This window comes from Salvelinus fontinalis, chromosome 28 (genome assembly GCF_029448725.1).
Source record: "Salvelinus fontinalis isolate EN_2023a chromosome 28, ASM2944872v1, whole genome shotgun sequence".
Lineage (NCBI taxonomy): Eukaryota > Metazoa > Chordata > Actinopteri > Salmoniformes > Salmonidae > Salvelinus > Salvelinus fontinalis.
The window spans coordinates 12,420,770-12,440,474 of NC_074692.1; the positions used below are offsets into that span (position 1 = coordinate 12,420,770).

Here is a 19,705-nt window from a genome sequence, read left to right on the forward strand (position 1 = left end):
TAGTTTGGAAGTCGGTAGTGTTGCAAACGAGGACAGAAGATTTTTACGCGCTACACGATTCAGCACTCGCCAGACCTGTTCTGTGAGCTTGTGGCCTACCACTTCGCAGTTGAGCCGTTGTTGCTTCTAGATGTTTCCACTTCACAATTACAGCACTTACAGTTGACCGGGACAGCTCTAGCAGGGTAGAAATTTGACAAACTCACTTGTTGGAAAGGTGGCATCCTATAACGGTGCCATGTTGAAAGTCACACATACTTTTGGCCATGTAGTGTATCAGACATGAACCATTAAAGAATCAATTTAATTGCCTTAGGTGTCCGCTTACTTGGGTATACCTTATAACAATTTATGAGATAGCTTGCCACAAAGGACACCAAGCTGTTCATAAATATGTGGGGCTAACTCATAAAGTACACCTAAGGTAATTGATTATTGAACGGTTCACGTCTGACACTCCCAATTGCCTTCTGAGCCCGCTCCCATATCTTACAATTCTGTACTTTCTTTGTGATTGTAACATGTATACAGGTCAGGGCTCTCCAACCTTGTTCCTGGAGAGCTACCGTACTGTAAATTGTCACTCCAACCTTGTTCCTGGAGAGCTACCGTAGTGTAGATTGTCACTCCAACCCTGTTCCTAGAGAGCTACCGTACTGTAGAATGTCACTCCAACCTTGTTCCTGGAGAGCTACCGTACTGTAGATTGTCACTCCAACCTTGTTCCTGGAGAGCTACCGTACTGTAGATTGTCACTCCAACCTTGTTCCTGGAGAGCTACCGTACTGTAGATTGTCACTCCAACCTTGTTGCTGGAGAGCTACTGATTCCAATACCGAGAGGAGGGTAGCTTTCCAGGAACAGGGTTCGAATGAAAACCTACAGGAGGGTAGCTTTCCAGGAACAGGGTTGGAGAGCCCTGATACAGGTAGACGAGAGAAGCAATCCCTGATTGGCAGATGACTAACCTGGTTAGAAGCAAAAATTGTTCCTGATTGTAAGATTTTAACCTACACCGTGAAGAAGGCGAAAGCCGAAAGGTTTGAGTATGTTATTCTCCTAATGCAGTAAAATAATACAAATAAAAAAAGCAGCACGCAATGGTCCTTTTTTAATTAGCCATTATTACTAGTTGAATTCAATGAATTTTGTGCTCTGTAGATGCCATTCACTCACATAGCCTAGGTCTCTCTATAAGATACTTTTCTTACCTGGTAGCCCTGAGATCTCCTCTGTCCTCTGGCCTCTACCCTGTGCCCCTGGGGCTCTGAGTCCTGGGGGAACCAGGTCTGCTCCATGGGGGACCCAGGGCTGTAGGGCTCTCTCCTGGGGAAGGATGCTTCACTGGGCATACCAGACCAGCGTCTCTCTGGGACCAGAATGGGGGCCGTGGCCCTGTCCAACTGCCTATGGAGGAGCTGCTCCAGGCTGGGTTTATTGGCAGGCTTCCTGGGTGGTTCTGGTCCAGCCATGGGCCTGTCCACCGATTCCTCATTGAATCCTAGCCTTTGCTCCCACAGCTCCTGCTGAGAGGGGGCCCACACTGGGCTGGGTCGCCCCACTGCACCCACCCTACGGCTAACGTCCCTCTCTGGAGTGTGGGATCTCACCCCACTACCTGGGTCTGAGCCCTTGATGCCAGCGATAGGGAACACCTCTCTAGTGGACGAGGGCTGCATCTGGGTCTGGGACCTGAATGAGTCTATGTCCAGGATGCCAGGCCTGTAGTGGTCCTCTCCCCGGGGAGATGGATGCTTCCATCGGGCACCAGGGGAGTGGGGACTGCCTCTGGAGTGCAGGACACCCAGAGACACAGAGTCTAGATCCAGCACTTTAGGTCTGAGAAGTAAGGAGTCCAGCACCCCCCTCTCCTGGTTCTCTCTCCTCTGTCTCTCCAGGATTCTCTGTCTCTCTGCCTCCTGTTGTCTAGCTACCTGTCTCATATTTTCCTGCTCCTCTTTCTCCATCTTCTCCCTCAGTCTCTGCTTTTGAAGCTGTTGTCTCTCTCTCTCATTCTGTTTCTCAAACAGTTGTCTTCTCTCCAGCTTCTTAATTATCTCCAATTCTTCTACACTCTGTCTCTCCCGCTCCGCCTCCCTCTGTCCCTCCCGCTCCGCCTCCCTCTGTCCCTCCCGCTCCGCCTCCCTCTGTCCCTCCCGCTCCGCCTCCCTCTGTCCCTCCCGCTCCGCCTCCCTCTGTCCCTCCCGCTCCGCCTCCCTCTGTCCCTCCCGCTCCGCCTCCCTCTGTCTCTGTCTCTCCTGGTCTACCTCCTGTTGTATTGCTTGTTGTCTCATCTTCTCCTGCTCCTCTCTCTCCATATTCTCTCTCAGTATCTGCTTTTCAAGCTCCAGAAGCTGTTGTCTCTCTCTCTCAGCCTGCTTCTGCTTTTCAAACCTAAACAGTTGCCTTCTCTCCATTTCTTTTATTTCCTCCAACTCTTCAACTCTCTGTCTCTCCAACTTCTTCTGTCTCTCTAAGTCGAACTGTTGCTGCCTCTCCCTTTTAAACTCTTTCTGTCTCTCCAGATCACCCAGTCTCTCCCTCTCCAGCTCACCCAGTCTCTCCCTCTCCAGCTCACCCAGTCTCTCCAACTCTCTCTGTGTCTCCTTTTCCAACTCATTTTGTCTCTCCCTTTCTAACTCTCCCTGCTTCTCCATCTCTCTCTTTCTAGCATATTCTAACTGTTTCTGTCTCTCAATTTCCAGCTGTCTCTGTTTCTCCCTCTCAAACTCCTTTCTCTCCCTCTGACGTTCTTTCTCCCTCTCCAATTCTCTTACTTTCTCAAGGACTTGTTTCTGTTTTTCTATTTCCATCTCCTCCAGCCCGGTCTTTCTGTCCCATGCCGTTTCTCTCTTCCTTTCCTGTGTTTGCTTCCTCTCCATCAGTTCCTCTTCTTGTTCTTGACCTTGGGAGCTTTTCCCAAAAGTTTTGCCTAGAGAGGGGTTCCTTTTTATCTTCCCTTGAGAACCCCATTGTCCAGACATCACAGAGAAATCTTCAAAGGGCACTTCCATGTCCCCTCTCTCTGTTCCCTCATCCCCATGGGATATGACTTCCTGGATCTGACCAGTCAGAGCAAAGTAGGTGGCCCTGGGTTTGGGTGGCTGCTCATCTGCCTCCAGCATTTTCAAACGCTTCGGTGCTGCCACTTCCTCTCTCTCCCTGTCCTGCTCTCTCGGCTTCTCCCTCTCTACAGCCATTTGCATCCTCCTCTCCGCTTCCCTCTGCCTCTCATTCTCCTCCTCCTTTCTCTCCCTCTCCATGTGTCTCTCCTTTTCCATTTCCCTTTGCCTTCCTTTCTCTACCTCTGCCCCCCTATCCACCTCAGCGGTATTCCACTTCTGCAGAGCTCCAACCCTGAGGTAGCGTGGTCCCTGTTCATGTTGGGAGGCTGGTGCTCCCCTCTGAGCCGAACTGAGGTCTCCTTGGACCCGAGCAGGTCTCTTCTCCACTGGCTCAGCCCTAGCTGGCCTGTTCCCATCAGAATGCCTGGAACGGAGGGTCATGGCCTTGTCCTCCAGCTGAGCCGAGGGGACACTCTCACTAACGGCTCTCCTCTCTCCCACCGCGTGCACCGTGTCAAACAAGTGCTCCACACGAAGCGGGCTGGAGGGGGAGACAGGCTCGCGGTAGGGGGAGGTGACCAGGCCTTTCTCCCCATCCCCCAGTTTGAGAGACACACTTCTCTTGGGACAGCTCTTTGTGTTGCTCTGCGCTCTGTCCTCCTCCATCAGCAGCACACTGTGTCTCTCCACCACGTTCTCAAACAGGGCTGCTCGCACCGTCTGCACCCCACTGCTCGGGTGGCTCTCCTGGGCCTCAATCTCCAGCCCCCGCTGTGCCGCAGTCCTTCCAGCTGAGGGGTCAGAAGAGGTCTGGGTGGGCTGCTCTTTGGACCCTCTGGTGTGTTCATCCACCTTCCTTTGGTCACTGAAGATGAAGACTGAGTCCTTCCCCTAGAATTAAGTAATTCAAAGAGTTGGCCCAAGTTAATTCAGATTCTGGACACTGTCTGCATGATCATCATGAACTTAGTATTATTTGCTGCAAGTATTATATAATGACAGAGAAAAAGAGAGGGTGATACAAAGACAAGTGATTGAGTGAGGCAACTGTGTCTGGGCAGAAAGTGGATCCCACTCCTCTTTGTTGGGCCAATGAAAGTGGGTGTGGTGCTGAGGTGGTAATCAAAGCCTCACCGTGTTGACCTTTTCCCAGTGCTTCACTCTCAGCATGTTCCATAACGCACAAAGAACCACCAGAGATGACTAATGCCCTGGCTTTGATTTCAAAGCTCTTTGTACCTTTGTGACAGTGACGTTCTCTTCGCTTGTATGCTCCAAGACAAAGACTGATTCAGAGAAAAAAATGGTGCCCAGAGTGTTTGAGACATGAAATGCAAATCAGAATTTTTCCAGGAATATAGTGCTTATAACGGGCATTTTGCTTAGGCCTTTTAGGCTTACAGGGGCAAACTAAGAAACTACTGAATATTCATTACATTAAATGTCAGAAACCTAAACAAGTTATTTTTCAATTAAAATAAAGGAATATACTGTATTCACAAAGCCATCTTTAGATGTTGCTCACCAAACAAAGTGACTGTAAAACAAGATGGGGAACATACAGTACAAGCACTCTAGTCCCCCCAGTGGTGTAACAGAGGCACTTCACTTAACTCAATCAAGATCATTTAACTTGTTTGTTGAATATTTTTATTTATTTAACCAGGCAAGTTAGTTAAGAACAAAATTCTTATTTACAATGACAGCCTATCCCGACCAAACCCTCCCCTAACCCGGACGATGGTGGGCAATTGTGCGCCGTCCTATGGGACTCCCGATCACGGCCGGTTGTGGTACAGCCCGGGATCGAACCCGGGTCTGTAGTGACACCTCCAGCATTGCGATGCAGTGTCTTAGACCGCTGTGCCACTAATGATGGTTGATTAAATTTATCCATCAACTTAACATAACTCTGATAATTTGCTTTAAGGGCAGTAAACTCTAATTGGATTGGGCATTAGTAGTTTTCTGGAATAGGTCTCATTCTATATTTGCAGCAAAATAGAAAACTTGACTTTGTTCACTGAAGACCAAGGATTTAACTGTAACCTCATTGTTTGCCTATTAAAGACAGCAGTGTTTCCTCTGGGTTTGTCTGGTTGGCACAGGAGTTAGAGAAATTCTCACAAGGCTCACTGCAATCCTTCACCAAATCACCTATGTTAATCTAAGCAAATTCCACAAGCTCTCTTACCCTCCCTTGAGGATCAGTGTCACTCTCATGGCGGTCTGTCGCCTTACTAGGAGAGGGACTGCCGAGGTCTGTGGACTTCTCAGATCCAAACCTGATGAAAAGAAACACACACACATCCCACAAGACCAGTAATGACAATGGGAGAGTCATAAAAAGGACAGAGACAGGCAGACTGAAGGTGGTGAGGAGCTCCTACCTTTTGGTCAGGTCAGGGGGCAGAGGGTGGGGTTTAACAGCCAGGGTCTGAGCAGGTGGCGTAACAGTATCTTCTGTTAGCTTCTTGATTCTCTGTTTAACACCACCCAGTGGTACATCTGCCTCTGGGACTGGCTGCACTGGAGAGTGAGGCTCCGGTCCTTGGGCAGCAACACGGAGAGAAACCACAGGAGAGGAAGAAGAGGAATCGAGCAAGAGACTGATCCGTCTCTTAATGCTTCCTCCACCCTTTCCCTCATCCTTCTCTACCTCTTTTTTCTTCTCGCTCCCTCGTGCTAGGGCTGAAGGCTTGCTGTCTGGGGCCTGTGGTGTAACAATGGTCCCCTCTGCTCCCGTCTCCCCCTCTCTCGTCCGTAGCAGTGCTCCCTCCTCTGGAGTGTTTTCCTTGCTGCCAGTCTTGGTAGGACAGCCACGGTGCAGCGACAGGCCAATGGACTCAAACTTGGAGGTGAGGTCGGCTGAAAGGGGCCGCCTCCCGACCCAGCGATCAGCTGGGGTGAACGACTCAGACTGAGTGGGAGAGGGCAGGAAGATAGCCGACACAGGTCTAGGCCTGGAGCCTGTAGACTGGGTTCGGAGTTGGACTGTGACCTCTGGCCCTTCATCCTCCTTCCTCTCCTCCCCCTCTAGCCCTATCTGACGGAGGAAGCCCATTGACTTGGTTCTGGTCAAATAGGCTCCTCCAGCTCTGATACTGGATGCTGTTTTGCCACATTCTTTCTCCTGTTTGGTGGATCCGGACCATTCCACTGAAGGGGGTTTCTTAGGGCCTTGTGAGTGGGACAAGCCTGCCGCAGCTGGCTTCTGACGCCCCAACGTTTGGGAAGGCGTTGGTTTGCTGGGGTCCCCAAGTGTTAGAGGGGCGGGTTTGAAGGGCTGGGCTACAGGCTTGGTGGTTTGTCCCGTGCTCAACTTGGGAGAGGGCTTGTAGGAGGTAGGAGCAGGACGGCTGTGGTTGGTCGACACTGGCCTGTGTTTGCTGGTGACATTCGGCTGCTGAGGTTTTGGGCCGTTGGGAGGGTCAGGTTTGTAAAAAGTAGGTCGAGTGGGCTCTGGTCGGGGCTTGGTATTAGGCTTAGGAGCAAGTATGGGCCGGATGGTGGGGGTTTTCTCCACAGCGAAAGGTTTGGGAGTGAGCCGTGGTTTGGGTGCAGGGACAGGCTTACTGGACTCTGGAGTGATGATGAGAGAGCCCTGGGTGTTGGTTGGGCCCTCTGTTTGGCTCTTGTTGCTGGAGTCAGCCAGAGGGCTGAGGTGCAGTCGCCCCCCTACACCTGTCCTTCCCACCTCCCCAGTCTGTACCTCCACTTGTGCAGCCATCCCTGTGAAAAACACCTAGAGAGAAATGTACAAATCTCTATCAGCAACCGTGGCCATTAACTGTACATCTAGCAGTAAAACCATAATCCAATAAATTATGTATACTACTTAGTGAGTCCTACTGCCACTTCTCTCTCTGATGCAATGTAATGACTGTACTAGGACTGTGGCCTTCACATCAGGAACATGGGAGAACCAAGGCAGATTTTACTTCCTCTATCTGGGCATCACTCTGGACTGGGCATCACTCTGGACAGTCATGCACCCAGAGTTATAGCTGGCTGCTCTAAAAGCAGATGTGCTGTTAAACAGAGGCTATTCATCAGTATGGCAGGCCTCAGCCAGGGGGAGAGGCAGAGATCCATCTCCTCCGGGGGGTTCAGTTCCCTGGATATGGGAAGGGTTCAGTTCATTGGCAGCATAGCTAGTGAACCTCAGACTACTTCTACAGGTGAGACAGCAGAAATCCTGACAGCTCAATGACTGTCTGGTGGTTGTTTTGAGGATCAACAGTAATCTGAAGATTACAGAGCTGCATCAGACGACAGTATCAGAGAGGCAGATGCAGGAAGGCTCACTCTCCTAGGAGTATTTTCCATAGAGTCAGTGTGGTAATGCAAGACAAGGTATGGCATATGGCAGTAAAAGGGGAATTCCATTGAAAAAAGATATGAGTAACTAGGATATTTTGCTCCTTCCCCACTAACAATATCTCTAAACTTGCTAGATTCCTGTTGTGAATGGTTATCAGAAAACTGTTCACTTGAGAGATGTGTTGTGGTTGTACATAAGGGATAAGTATGTAATAACTATAAACACTGAGTAAAATCAGATCTTCCCTCTTATTTTATTTTACGTTTATTTAACTAGGCAAGTCAGTTAAAGAACAAATTCTTATTTACAATGACGGCTTTACCCGGCCGACGATGGGCCAATTGTGCGTCATCCTATGGGACTCCAAATCACGGCCGGTTTTGATACAGCCTGAAATTGAACCAGGGTCTGTAGTGACACCTCTAGCACTGAGATGCAACGTCTTAGACAGCTGCGCCACTCGGGAGCTCAAGGGTTATGGTCAGTACGGGTAGAAGAGGGAGAGCAACAATGTCAACAAGCAGATATTTTTGGTGGACTGTGGCCCTTTATAGGCTCCTGCAGATCTCATAATGCATTCCACATGTTCTTCTCGAGTTAGGCTACTCTGTAACAGATTGACGCGAACCCGACACTAACTCGCTAATATAGAAAATGTGCTGTAAACTACAGTCCAAGACAGCGGAACAAATTTTTGACTGGGGGTGCAGGACTGTTTTTGTCCGATTTAGATATGTTTTTGCTTATAATTTCTGACATCTTGGTAGGCTATTTGTTAGTCAACTTGTCTATAATTAGATACATGCAGCTTCCCTTCTGTCATTATATGTTGCCCTAGAAGACTAAAACTCTTGCTCACTAGAATGTCATAAATTGCTAGACTGAATGCTTCAATCTAGCTTCAATCTGTAAAGTTCTCTGTCATCTCTGTTTATTTCACGGAGCAAAGACGTTTAGGGACCTGGGAGAAAATGCATTTAAAAAAAGTAATTTATGTCCCAATTTCCAAATGACATCAGTTTGACCGGTCGTAAGGATTACGCACTTACAAAAGAACTGTATTCAACCCGCCCTACGTCTACACAATATTCAATGACCCTAAACCCGCAATAAAATTGCAGGGACTGTGGGTTATGAGTCAACCCGTGCATCACTAAACGCACAGAACTAGTTGGTGGCGCAATTATCTAATTCTGCTTTGGCAGCAGTTTCTTCTTAGTAGTTGTTATGGGCAATCCCATCCTCACTCACCTGACTGGCTGTCAACCGTCTGAACTGAGCCCTGGTTTCTGTGGTAACCATGCAGTGATGTCATATCACACGAGTAAGGAGTAGGAAGAGCCTGAGAAGAGAGCACAATTTGGTGTCATTACGAAGGAAGGAACGGTTTCCTGTAGACCCTGAGGCTGCATACATCAAAGTATAGCATAGTCCTCCACACTATCATACCTCCCACCGGAAAACCATTTAGTATGTTTATATTTATGCAAACACACAGAATTAGACACAGAGAAATACCATAACACACATTTTAAAGGACGAAAAACAGACTTTACAACTTTCATAACAAATAGAACATGGAGAAGAAAAGAAGGAATTAGAGTAAAGGGAAAGAGTGTTATACAGCCAGCAGGGGTCTGATAAATTGAGGCAGTGGTTGTTGACAGGAAACAGCTTTGCTAAACATGCACTGTTAATGGAGGGTCCAGGAACAGCAGGGAGGAGAAACCACTGGCTGTAAGAATTGCATTGCACAACCGTCATTGCCCTTGCAAACAACTCATTTGCTTTTTAAAGTACAAATAACAAATTCTAAATCTGTACGAGATTTCACTAAATTGAGTAGGGACTACCTTTCAGCTAGAAACAAATGAAGCAAAAAAAACTGAATGAGCTCTGCTATGAGAGATTCAAAATAAGCTAATCATAACTGGGGAAGAGAATACAGTAGACATAATTTAAAATGACAGTAAATCATAGCTTCTGTGAGCTCTGACAGAATACGTCTTCAAGTAGAGTACATTACACCTGCAGAGCTAAGGTTGAGATGAGCCCTAGAATGCATTTTGTTTCGTTAAATAAAGCCTTATTCCAAAATGACAAAGCAAAAACATATTTTTTAGCAAATTTATTACAAATAAAAAACTGAAATATCACATTTACATAAGTATTCAGAACCTTTGCTCAGTAATTTATTGAAGCACCTTTGGCAGCGATTACAGTGTCGAGTTTTCTTGGGTATGACGCTACAAGCTTGGCACACCTGTATTTGGGAAGTTTCTCCCATTCTCCTCTGCAGATCCTCTCAAGCTCTGTCAGGTTGGATGGGGAGCGTCGCTGCACAGCTATTTTCAGGTCTCTCCAGAGATGTTCGATCGGGTTCAAGTCCGGTCTATGGCTGGGCCACTCAAGGACATTCAGAGACTTGTCCCGAAGCCACTGCTGCGTTGTCTTGGCTGTGTGCTTAGGGTTGTTGTCTTGTTGGAAGGTGAACCTTCACCCCAGTCTGGGGTGCTTAGTGCTCTGCAGCAGGTTTTCATCAAGGATCCCTCTGTACTTTGTGCCGTTCATCTTTCCCTGGATCCTGACTTGTCTCCCAGTCCCTGCCGCTGAAAAACATCCCCACAGCATGATGCTGCCACCACCATGCTTCACTGTAGGGATTGTGCCCGCTTTCCTCCAGATGTAACGCTTGGCATTCAGGCCAAAGAGTTCCATCTTGGTTTCATCAGACCAGAGAATCTTGTTTCTCATGGTCAGAGTCCTTTAGATGCCTTTTGGCAAACTCCAAGCGGACTGTCCTGTGCCTTTTACTGAGGAGTGGCTTCCGTCTGGCCACTTTACCATAAAGGCCTGATTGGTGGAGTACTGCAAAGATGGTTGTCCCTCTGGAAGGTTCTCCCATCTTCATAGAGGAACTCTAGAGCTCTGTCAGTGTTACCATTGGGTTCTTGGCCACCTCCCTGACCAAGGCCCTCCCCCGATTGCTCTGTTTGGCCAGGCGGCCAGCTCTAGGAAGAGTGTTGGTGGTTCCAAACTTCTTCCATTTAAGAATGAGGGAGGCCACTGTGTATTTTTGTTCAGTATAGCTTTGAAATTGCAATTTCTTTAAGCCCCATGGTAAAATGTGTAGAATTACAGGAAATTAGCATTAAAACTGCAATTTCTCTCTCAGTCCAGACCTGTCAACTGTGAAGAATTTTTATGAGTATCACTTCATCACTGCAGTGGTACCTCCTTGCCCCAGACCTCACAACAACACATTTTGCATTAATTTAAACCTGTAAATGCCACTTCCTGAAACCTAGTCTTAAATTACATCAAACAATGTTACCGAACACAATAGCGTTTGGTCCTTAATGAATTGAGGTGGTCTCAATTACACTTTAAATTTTTCCTAGGTTAAATTTAAAATGTAATGATTATTGTAAATAGGAGTCTTTATGTGGATAGTCTAGTGAAAATGTAAATTGGCTGCTTCTTAATTTTGTTTGGGGCTAAAATAATCATTAAATTACTAGATGCACTGTAGTAGTTTAGCTTACTGTATTTAGAACATGAAACAACTGAACACGACCTATAAGCTTGTTTCAGATCTCCATCCCTGAACTCATCCATCAAGTTAGGTCTGACTACTAGGCTACCATTCATTCAATATGCCTTGTCATTGGTGAACTGACTAGGCTATTATCACATCATTAGCAGTCTACTGTTGACACACGCTGTTATCAAGAGGACAGATCAAGAACTGACTAATTAAACATAGGCCTACTAATCTTTAACAGTCTAACATTCATTTCTGAGAAGGAAGGTATTAGAAGAACAGCTCTCTGCCATGTCTGTTTCAATCCACGCAACGCCGCACTTTTCCTTGCTAGTCAATGTCTCGCACCTACTACTATTGCAGAGATCAAAGCATGTGCGGGCAAGAACGTGTTCTTGCTTAGTTGACTAAACTCTTTAGCTAACTACCTTTGTCATAATGACGATTTAGCTAAGGAGCTAACTACGAAATAATATATGAGTTTGACCAACACATACAATTTTGGAAAATGTATTTGGCAAACATTTCGTTCTCCATTTTCCCTACCCTTTTCGCTCACACATCAGTGGTATCAACAGACAAAGTGGAGAGCTATCATCCAGATCGGTGTAGTAAAATAGTACTAAAGAAAACTGTGGGTGCTACGGCTATGGAAGCCCAACTAGAAGACGTTTTGCTTATTTTAGGGTAGTTTTTCATACCAGCTACTTTGACCTCAAATTGTGGGCTTGATATGCAAAATGCGTGCAGGTTGGCACGTCTGTCAGTCCCGTGACAAAATGTGTAGACTTGCAGGAAACTAACTTTAAAACGGTGAAATATTCTCTCTGCCCCATTGCAAAATGTGTAGAGTTGCAGCAAAGTAGCTTCAGACCAACAAAAGATTTCTGCACCGCCCCTCCTAACTTTGCCACCGCCGCTGAAAAGAATCCTTGAAGAAACACTGAGAATAGAAAACACCTTTACACTTAAGTCAGTGCTCTCAGGAGGAAATTAGGATATATTTGGCAGTGTGGTCCAGATACACATAGGCTAGCTAGCTAGTAGCTAAAGTTACTGTACTCACACTGAGTAACACTACAGGAGTTCATGTAGTAAAAAAAGTTATCTGGAATGTGTCAAATAAAACCACATTTCCTGTGTTGTGCCTTGGCTTTGTGTGGGTGTGTTGGTAACTTTTATGTCAATGGCAGTCTGGTTTAGCTCGTTTTGCAGAGGAAAAATATTTCCAAAACGGTCTTATGGGAACAAAGACAAACTTGAACATCTGAATACAGAAGTTGCTGTGTATGAAAAAATGTGTACCCTATTTATTCATGAATGTCCTGTCAGATTATGGTTAACTGGAGCACTCATTACCCAGGAAAGAGAGAAAAACATCCTCCATCATAATACTTATTTCAACAACCAATCTAGCCCCGACACACCAACGTTAACTAGGTAACGTTACCTACGCACCACGGCATGAGTACAAAGAAAATTGACCCAGGCGTACCAACTTTTTGAAACACTTGGTACATAACTTCGATTCCTGAATCAATTCTTTGAAATACAGTAACGATTCATTTGGCTACTACGTGTTCTCAGGCCAGGGCATTTCGTATTACTATTCGGACATTAGCTTACTAGCTAACGTTCGTTATTCTAAGAATTAGTTGACTGTCTAACGTTAGTCTCCGGGACTCAAGTTACACTCTACAGACTGAAGTCAAGACGCTGAGTTAGCAAAACAGACAACCAGCTAACATACACATTGCAATATTGTAGAATGTGAAACCATAAGCGGATCAGAGATCGATAAAAAAAAATACCAACTAGCTAATTTACAGTAACTATGACAATTAGCTAAATGTAGCTAGCTAACGTTAGCTTCTGGCTTACTTACTGCGGTAACGTTAGTCTACACACCAAGCCATATCCTTACGTTTTTATCTGAAACTGTGAGTTTAACGTTAAACAAGCACCAGATAAACTGAGACAGCCAGCTGAGTAACGTTAACTGTTATAGCAAGCTAGCTAACATTAGCTACCATAAATACAAAAGCGGTCTGGCTTGAATGTTTATCCTGTCTAAGCCTTTAACGTTAGTCGTTAGCTAATATAGGAAGCTACTAACAAACCTACTTAATTGAAAATCCACCCACCTGTCGCGTTTATGCTTATTTCCCTCCAGGGACCTAGCGAGTCAGATAATTATTTTCTTCAACGAAAACCCAGTCAATCGCACTGCGGTGTGGGATATGGTCGGTCAGTCAGAGGCAAACCTGTTGCTAACACGTCACTAGCCAGGTTGTTCGGACTACTTCGGAGACATGAGCTTTCAAAAGGTAGACTTGCAAGTTAGCTAGCTAAATACATTTATGTCATAGCTATCTGTAACGTTATCTAGTAGTTGACTTACTTCCCTCTACTCTCACACCCTTGCCATCTGGCTCACTTAACATGATAGCTAGTAGACGTGATACTGTAGTGTAATGTTAGAACTGTTTTATTTTTTATTAACAAATATCAACAAACAAAAGAGGAATAGTCACATGCAAACAGCATATATACAAACTATTTAAGTTGCCAGGAACCCTAAACAAACAAATCATATTAATTAATAATACAACAAGTTTAAATTGTTTTTTTGTTTTTCATTTTAGTTAAAGTAGTGCCATATTGTTTAAATTCATTTCTAAAGTGAAAAAAGTTAGGTTTTGAATTAGAGCATTTGTGAATGTGAAATGTACCTAATATTATTAGCAGTTGAATTAAATATACCACATCTTTATCAATGTCAGAATTTCTGAAATAAATCATTATATCAAAACAATTAAATAGTACAACCGGTCCTATTTTTTTGTAACAAAATTATGTTTGTCAATCCAAAAAAGCAAAAAAACAAATGTAAAATGGTCTCCATTCCAGAAATAACATTTCTAGTCAATATTCAGCTTGATTCTTTCCAAAACAAACATGTTTCATAGGATAAATTCTATGTAACATTTTAAATTAAACTTCCTTTACCTTGTTACTGATACAATGTTTGTTAGCAATTTTCAATGCTTTCCTCCATTGTATATCGCCATAGATATTTGACCAAAATAATCTTGCTGAGGGAATTGTAGTAATGTTAGCACTAGTATTTTGCCAGCAGCTCATCCAGGATGGCACATCAATGCAAGCTGTGGCAAGAAGGTTTGCTGTGTCTGTCAGCGTAGTGTCCAGAGCATGGAGGTGCTACCAGGAGACAGGCCAGTACATCAGGAGACGTGGAGGAGGCCGTAGGAGGGCAACAACCCAGCAGCAGGACTGCTACCTCCGCCTTTGTGCAAGGAGGAGCAGGTGGAGCACTGCCAGAGCCCTGCAAAATGACCTCCAGCAGGCCACAAATGTGCATGTGTCTGCTCAAACGGTCAGAAACAGACTCCATGAGGGTGGTATGAGGGCCCGACGTCCACAGGTGGGGGTTGTGCTTACAGCCCAACACCGTGCAGGACGTTTGGCATTTGCCAGAGAACACCAAGATTGGCAAATTCGCCACTGGCGCCCTGTGCTCTTCACAGATGAAAGCAGGTTCACACTGAGCACTTGAGCACATGTGACAGACGTGACAGAGTCTGGAGACGCCGTGGAGAACGCTCTGCTGCCTGCAACATCCTCCAGCATGACCGGTTTGGCGGTGGGTCAGTCATGGTGTGGGGTGGCATTTCTTTGGGGGGCCGCACAGCCCTCCATGTGCTCGCCAGAGGTAGCCTGACTGCCATTAGGTACCGAGATGAGATCCTCAAACCCCTTGTGAGACCATAAGCTGGTGCGGTTGGCCCTGGGTTCCTCCTAATGCAAGACAATGCTAGACCTCATGTGGCTGGAGTGTGTCAGCAGTTGCTGCAAGAGGAAGGCATTGATGCTATGGACTGGCCTGCCCGTTCCCCAGACCTGAATCCAATTGAGCACATCTGGGACATCATGTCTCGCTCCATCCACCAATGCCACGTTGCACCACAGACTGTCCAGGAGTTGGTGGATGCTTTAGTCCAGGTCTGGGAGGAGATCCCTCAGGAGACCATCCGCCACCTCATCAGGAGCATGCCCAGGCGTTGTAGGGAGGTCATACAGGCACGTGGAGGCCACACACACTACTGAGCCTCATTTTGACTTGTTTTAAGGACATTACATCAAAGTTGGATCAGCCTGTGGTGTGGTTTTCCACTTTAATTTTGAGTGTGACTCCAAATCCAGACCTCCATGGGTTGATAAATTTGATTTCAATTGATAATTTTTGTGTGATTTTGTTGTCAGCACATTCAACTATGTAAAGAAAAAAGTATTTAATAAGAATATTTCATTCATTCAGATCTAGGATGTGTTATTTTAGTGTTCCCTTTATTTTTTTGAGAAATATATATATATATATATATATATATATATATATATATATATATATATATATATATATATATATATATATATATATATATATATATATATATATATATATATATACACACACACATACACACACATTTTGGGTCGGAAGTTTACATACACCTTAGCCAAATTCATTTAAACTCAGTTTTTCAAAATTCCTGACATTTAATCCTAGTAATAATTCCCTGTTTTAGGTCAGTTAGGATCAGCACTTTATTTTAAGAATGTGAAATGTCAGAATAATAGTAGAGAGAATGATTTATTTCAGCTTTTATTTCTTTCATCACATTCACATGTCTTCAACCAGGATCTCAGCGATCATTCCCCGCGTCCGTAATGTGTCCGCGGTCAAACGACCACCCCTCATCACTGTTGAACGCTCCCTAAAACACTTCAGCGAGCAGGCCTTTCTAATCGACCAGGTCCAGGTATCCTGGAAGGATATTGACCTCATTCCGTCAGTAGAGGATGCCGGGTTATTCTTTAAAAGTGCTTTCCTCACCATCTTAAATAAGCATGCCCCATTAAAAAAAAATGGAACCAGGAACAGATATAGCCCTTGGTTCACTCCAGACCTGACTGCCCTTGACCAGCACAAAAACATATTGTGGTGTACTGCATTACCATCGAATAGCCCCCACGACATGCAACTTTTCAGGGAAGTTAGGAACCAATATACACAGGCAGTTAGGAAAGCAAAGGCTAACTTTTTTAAACAGAAATGTGCATCCTGTAGCACTAACTCTGAAAAGTTCTGGGACACTGTAAAGTCCATGGAGAACAAGAGCACCTCCTCCCAGCTGCCCACTGCACTGAGGCTTGGAAACACTTTCACCACCGATAAATCCGCTATAATTGAGAATTTATTTTTTAAATTATTTTTTTATTTTTTTTTATCCCCTTTTCTCCCCAATTTTCGTGGTATCCAATCGCTAGTAATTACTATCTTGTCTCATCGCTACAACTCCCGTACGGGCTTGGGAGAGACGAAGGTCGAAAGCCATGCATCCTCCGAGGCACAACCCAACCAAGCCGCACTGCTTCTTTAAAACAGCGCGCCTCCAACCCGGAAGCCAGCCGCACCAATGTGTCGGAGGAAACACCGTGCACCTGGCCCCCTTGGTTAGCGCGCACTGCGCCCAGCCCGCCACAGGAGTCGCTGGAGCGCGATGAGACAAGGAAATCCCTACCGGCCAAACCCTCCCTAACCCGGACGACGCTAGCCCAATTGTGCGTCGCCCCACGGACCTCCCGGTCGCGGCCGGCTGCGACAGAGCCTGGGGGCGAACCCAGAGACTCTGGTGGCGCAGTTAGCACTGCGATGCAGTGCCCTAGACCACTGCGCCACCCGGGAGGCCCGATAATTGAGAATTTCAATAAGCATTTTTCTACGGCTGGTCATGCTTTTCACCTGGCTACCCTTACCCCGGTCAACAGCCCTGTACCCCTCACTGCAATTTGCCCAAGCCTCCCCCATTTCTTCTTCGCCCAAATCCAGATAGCTGATGTTCTGAAAGAGCTGCAAAATCTGGACCCCTACAAATCAGCAGGGCTAGACAATCTGGACCCTCTCTTCCTAAAACTATCCGCCAAAATTGTTGCAACCCCTATCACTAGCTTGTTCAACCTCTCTTTCGTATCGTCTGAGATCCCCAAAGATTGGAAAGCTGCCGCGGTCATCCCCCTCTTCAAAGCGGGAGACACTCTAGACCCAAATTGCTACAGACCTATATCTATCCTACCCTGCCTTTCGAAGGTCTTCAAAAGCCAAGTTAACAAACAGATCACCGACCATTTTGAATCCCACCGTACCTTCTCTGCTAAGCAATCTGGTTTCAGAGCTGGTCATGGGTGCATATATAGCCTCCAACACCCTACTCAACAAATTGGATGCAGTCTATCACAGTGCCATCTCTTTTGTCACCAAAGCCCCATATACTACCCACCACTGCGACCTGTACGCTCTCGTTGGCTGGCCCTCGCTTCATACTCGTCGCCAAACCCACTGGCTCCAGGTCATCTACAAGTCTCTGCTAGGTAAAGCCCTGCCTTATCTCAGCTCACTGGTCACCATAGCAGCACCCACTCATAGCACTCGCTCCAGCAGGTTTATCTCTCTGGTCACCCCCAAAGCCAATTCCTCCTTTGACCGCCTTTCCTTCCAGTTCTCTGCTGCCAATGACTGGAACAAACTGCAAAAATCACTGAAGCTGGAGACTCATATCTCCCTCACTAGCTTTAAGCACCAGCTGTCAGAGCAGCTCACAGATCACTGCACCTGTACATAGCCCATCTGTAAACAGCCCATCCAACTACCTCATCCACATACTGTATTTATTTATTTATCTTGCTCCTTTGCACCCCAGTATCTCTATTTGCACATTCATCTTCTGCACATCTACCATTCCAGTGTTTAATTGCTATATTGTAATTACTTTGCCACCGTGGCCTATTTATTGCCTTACCTCCCTTATCTTACCTCACTGTATATAGACTTTTTTGTTGTTTTCTTCTTCAACTGTATTATTGACTGTGTTTTGTTTATTCCATGTGTAACTCTGTGTTGTTGTATGTGTAGAACTGCTGTGCTTTATTTTGGCCAGGTAGCAGTTGTAAATGAGAACTTGTTCTCAACTAGCCTACCTGGTTAAATAAAGGTTAAAAAATAAATCCCAGTGTGTCAGAAGTTTACATACATTCAATTAGTATTTGGTAGTTTGCCTTTAAATTGTTTAACTTGGGTCAAACATTTCGGGTAGCCTTCCACAAGCTTCCCACAATAAGTTGAGTCAATTTTGGCCCATTCCTCATGACAGAGCTGGTGTAACTGAGTCAGGTTTGTAGTCCTTGCTCGCACACGCTTTTTCAGTTCTGCCCACATATTTTCTATAGGATTGAGGTCGGGGCTTTGTGATGGCCACTCCAATACCTTGACTTTGTTGTCCTTACGCCATTTTGACACAACTTTGGTAGTATGCTTGAGGTCATTGTCCATTTGGAAGACCCATTTGCGACCAAGCTTTAACTTCCTGACTGATGTCTTGGGATGTTTCTTCAATATATTCACATCATTTTCCTTTCCTCATGATGCCATCTATTTTGTGAAGTGTACCAGTCCCTCCTGCAGCAAAGCACCCCCACAACATGATGCTGCCACCCCCGTGCTTCACGGTTGGGATGGTGTTCTTCGGCTTGCAAGCCTCCCCCTTTTTCCTCCAAATGTAATGATGGTCATTATGACCAAACAGTTCTATTTCATCAGACCAGAGGACATTTCTCCAAAAAGTACGATCGTTGTCCCCATGTGCAGATGCAAACCGTAGTCTGGCTTTTTTTATGGCTGAGCGGCCTTTCAGGTTATGTCGATATAGGGCTAATTTTACTGTGGATATAGATAATTTTGTACCCGTTTCCTCTTGCATCTTCACAAGGTACTTTGCTGTTGTTCTGGGATTGATTTGCACTTTTCGCACCAAAGTACGTTCATCTCTAGGAGACAGAACGCGTCTCCTTCCTGAGTGGTATGATGGCTGCGTGGTCCCATGGTGTTTATACTTGCGTACTATTGTTTGTACAGATGACATGAACGTGATACCTTCAGGCATTTGGAAATTGCTCCCAAGGATGAACCAGACTTGTGGAGGTCTACAATTTATTTTCTGAGGTCTTGGCTGATTTCTTTTGATTTTCCCATGATGTCAAGCAAAGAGGCACTGAGTTTGAAGGTAGGCCTTGAAATACATCCACAGGTACACCTCCAATTGACTCAAATGATGTCAATTAGTCTATCAGAAGCTTCTAAAGCCATGACATAATTTCTGGAATTTTCCAAGCTGTCTTAAAGGCAGTCAACTTAGTGTATGTAAACTTCTGACCCACTGGAATTGTGATACAGTGAATTATATGAAACAATCTGTATAAATAATTGTTGGAAAAATTACTTGTCATGCACAAAGTAGATGTCCTAACCGACTTGCCAAAACTATAGTTTGTTAACAAGAGATTTGTGGAGTGGTTGAAAAACGAGTTTTAATGACTCCAACCTAAGTGTGTGTAAACTTCCGACTTCAACTGTATATATGTATGTATGTATATATATATATATATATATATATATATATATATATATATATACACATACAGTTGAAGTCGGAAGTTTACATACACTTAGGTTGGAGTCATTAAAACTCGTTTTTCAACCACTCCACAAATTTCTTATATATATGTTCAGGTGCAGAATGACAGATTTTTACCTTGTCTTTTATACTGATAACAAGTTCAAACAGGTGCCATTAATAAATATCCCAATGCCCCAGGGCAGTGATTGGGGACACTGCCCTGTGTAGGGTGCCGTCTTTC

The 19,705-nt window shown here is 45.3% G+C and overlaps 1 protein-coding gene across 1 annotated transcript in view; it reads right to left on the bottom strand.

Annotated features, from left to right (window-relative positions):
* The window catches only part of LOC129826186 (uncharacterized protein KIAA1671-like), a 29,141-nt gene extending 26,990 nt beyond the window's left edge, over nt 1–2,151 (bottom strand). The window contains exon 1 of the mRNA XM_055886617.1: nt 1,212–2,151. Within this exon, the coding sequence (XP_055742592.1) occupies nt 1,212–1,967 (756 nt within the window). The 5' untranslated portion in view covers nt 1,968–2,151. The remainder of the gene's footprint in view (nt 1–1,211) is intronic.
* Nucleotides 2,152–19,705: the final 17,554 nt, after the last annotated feature.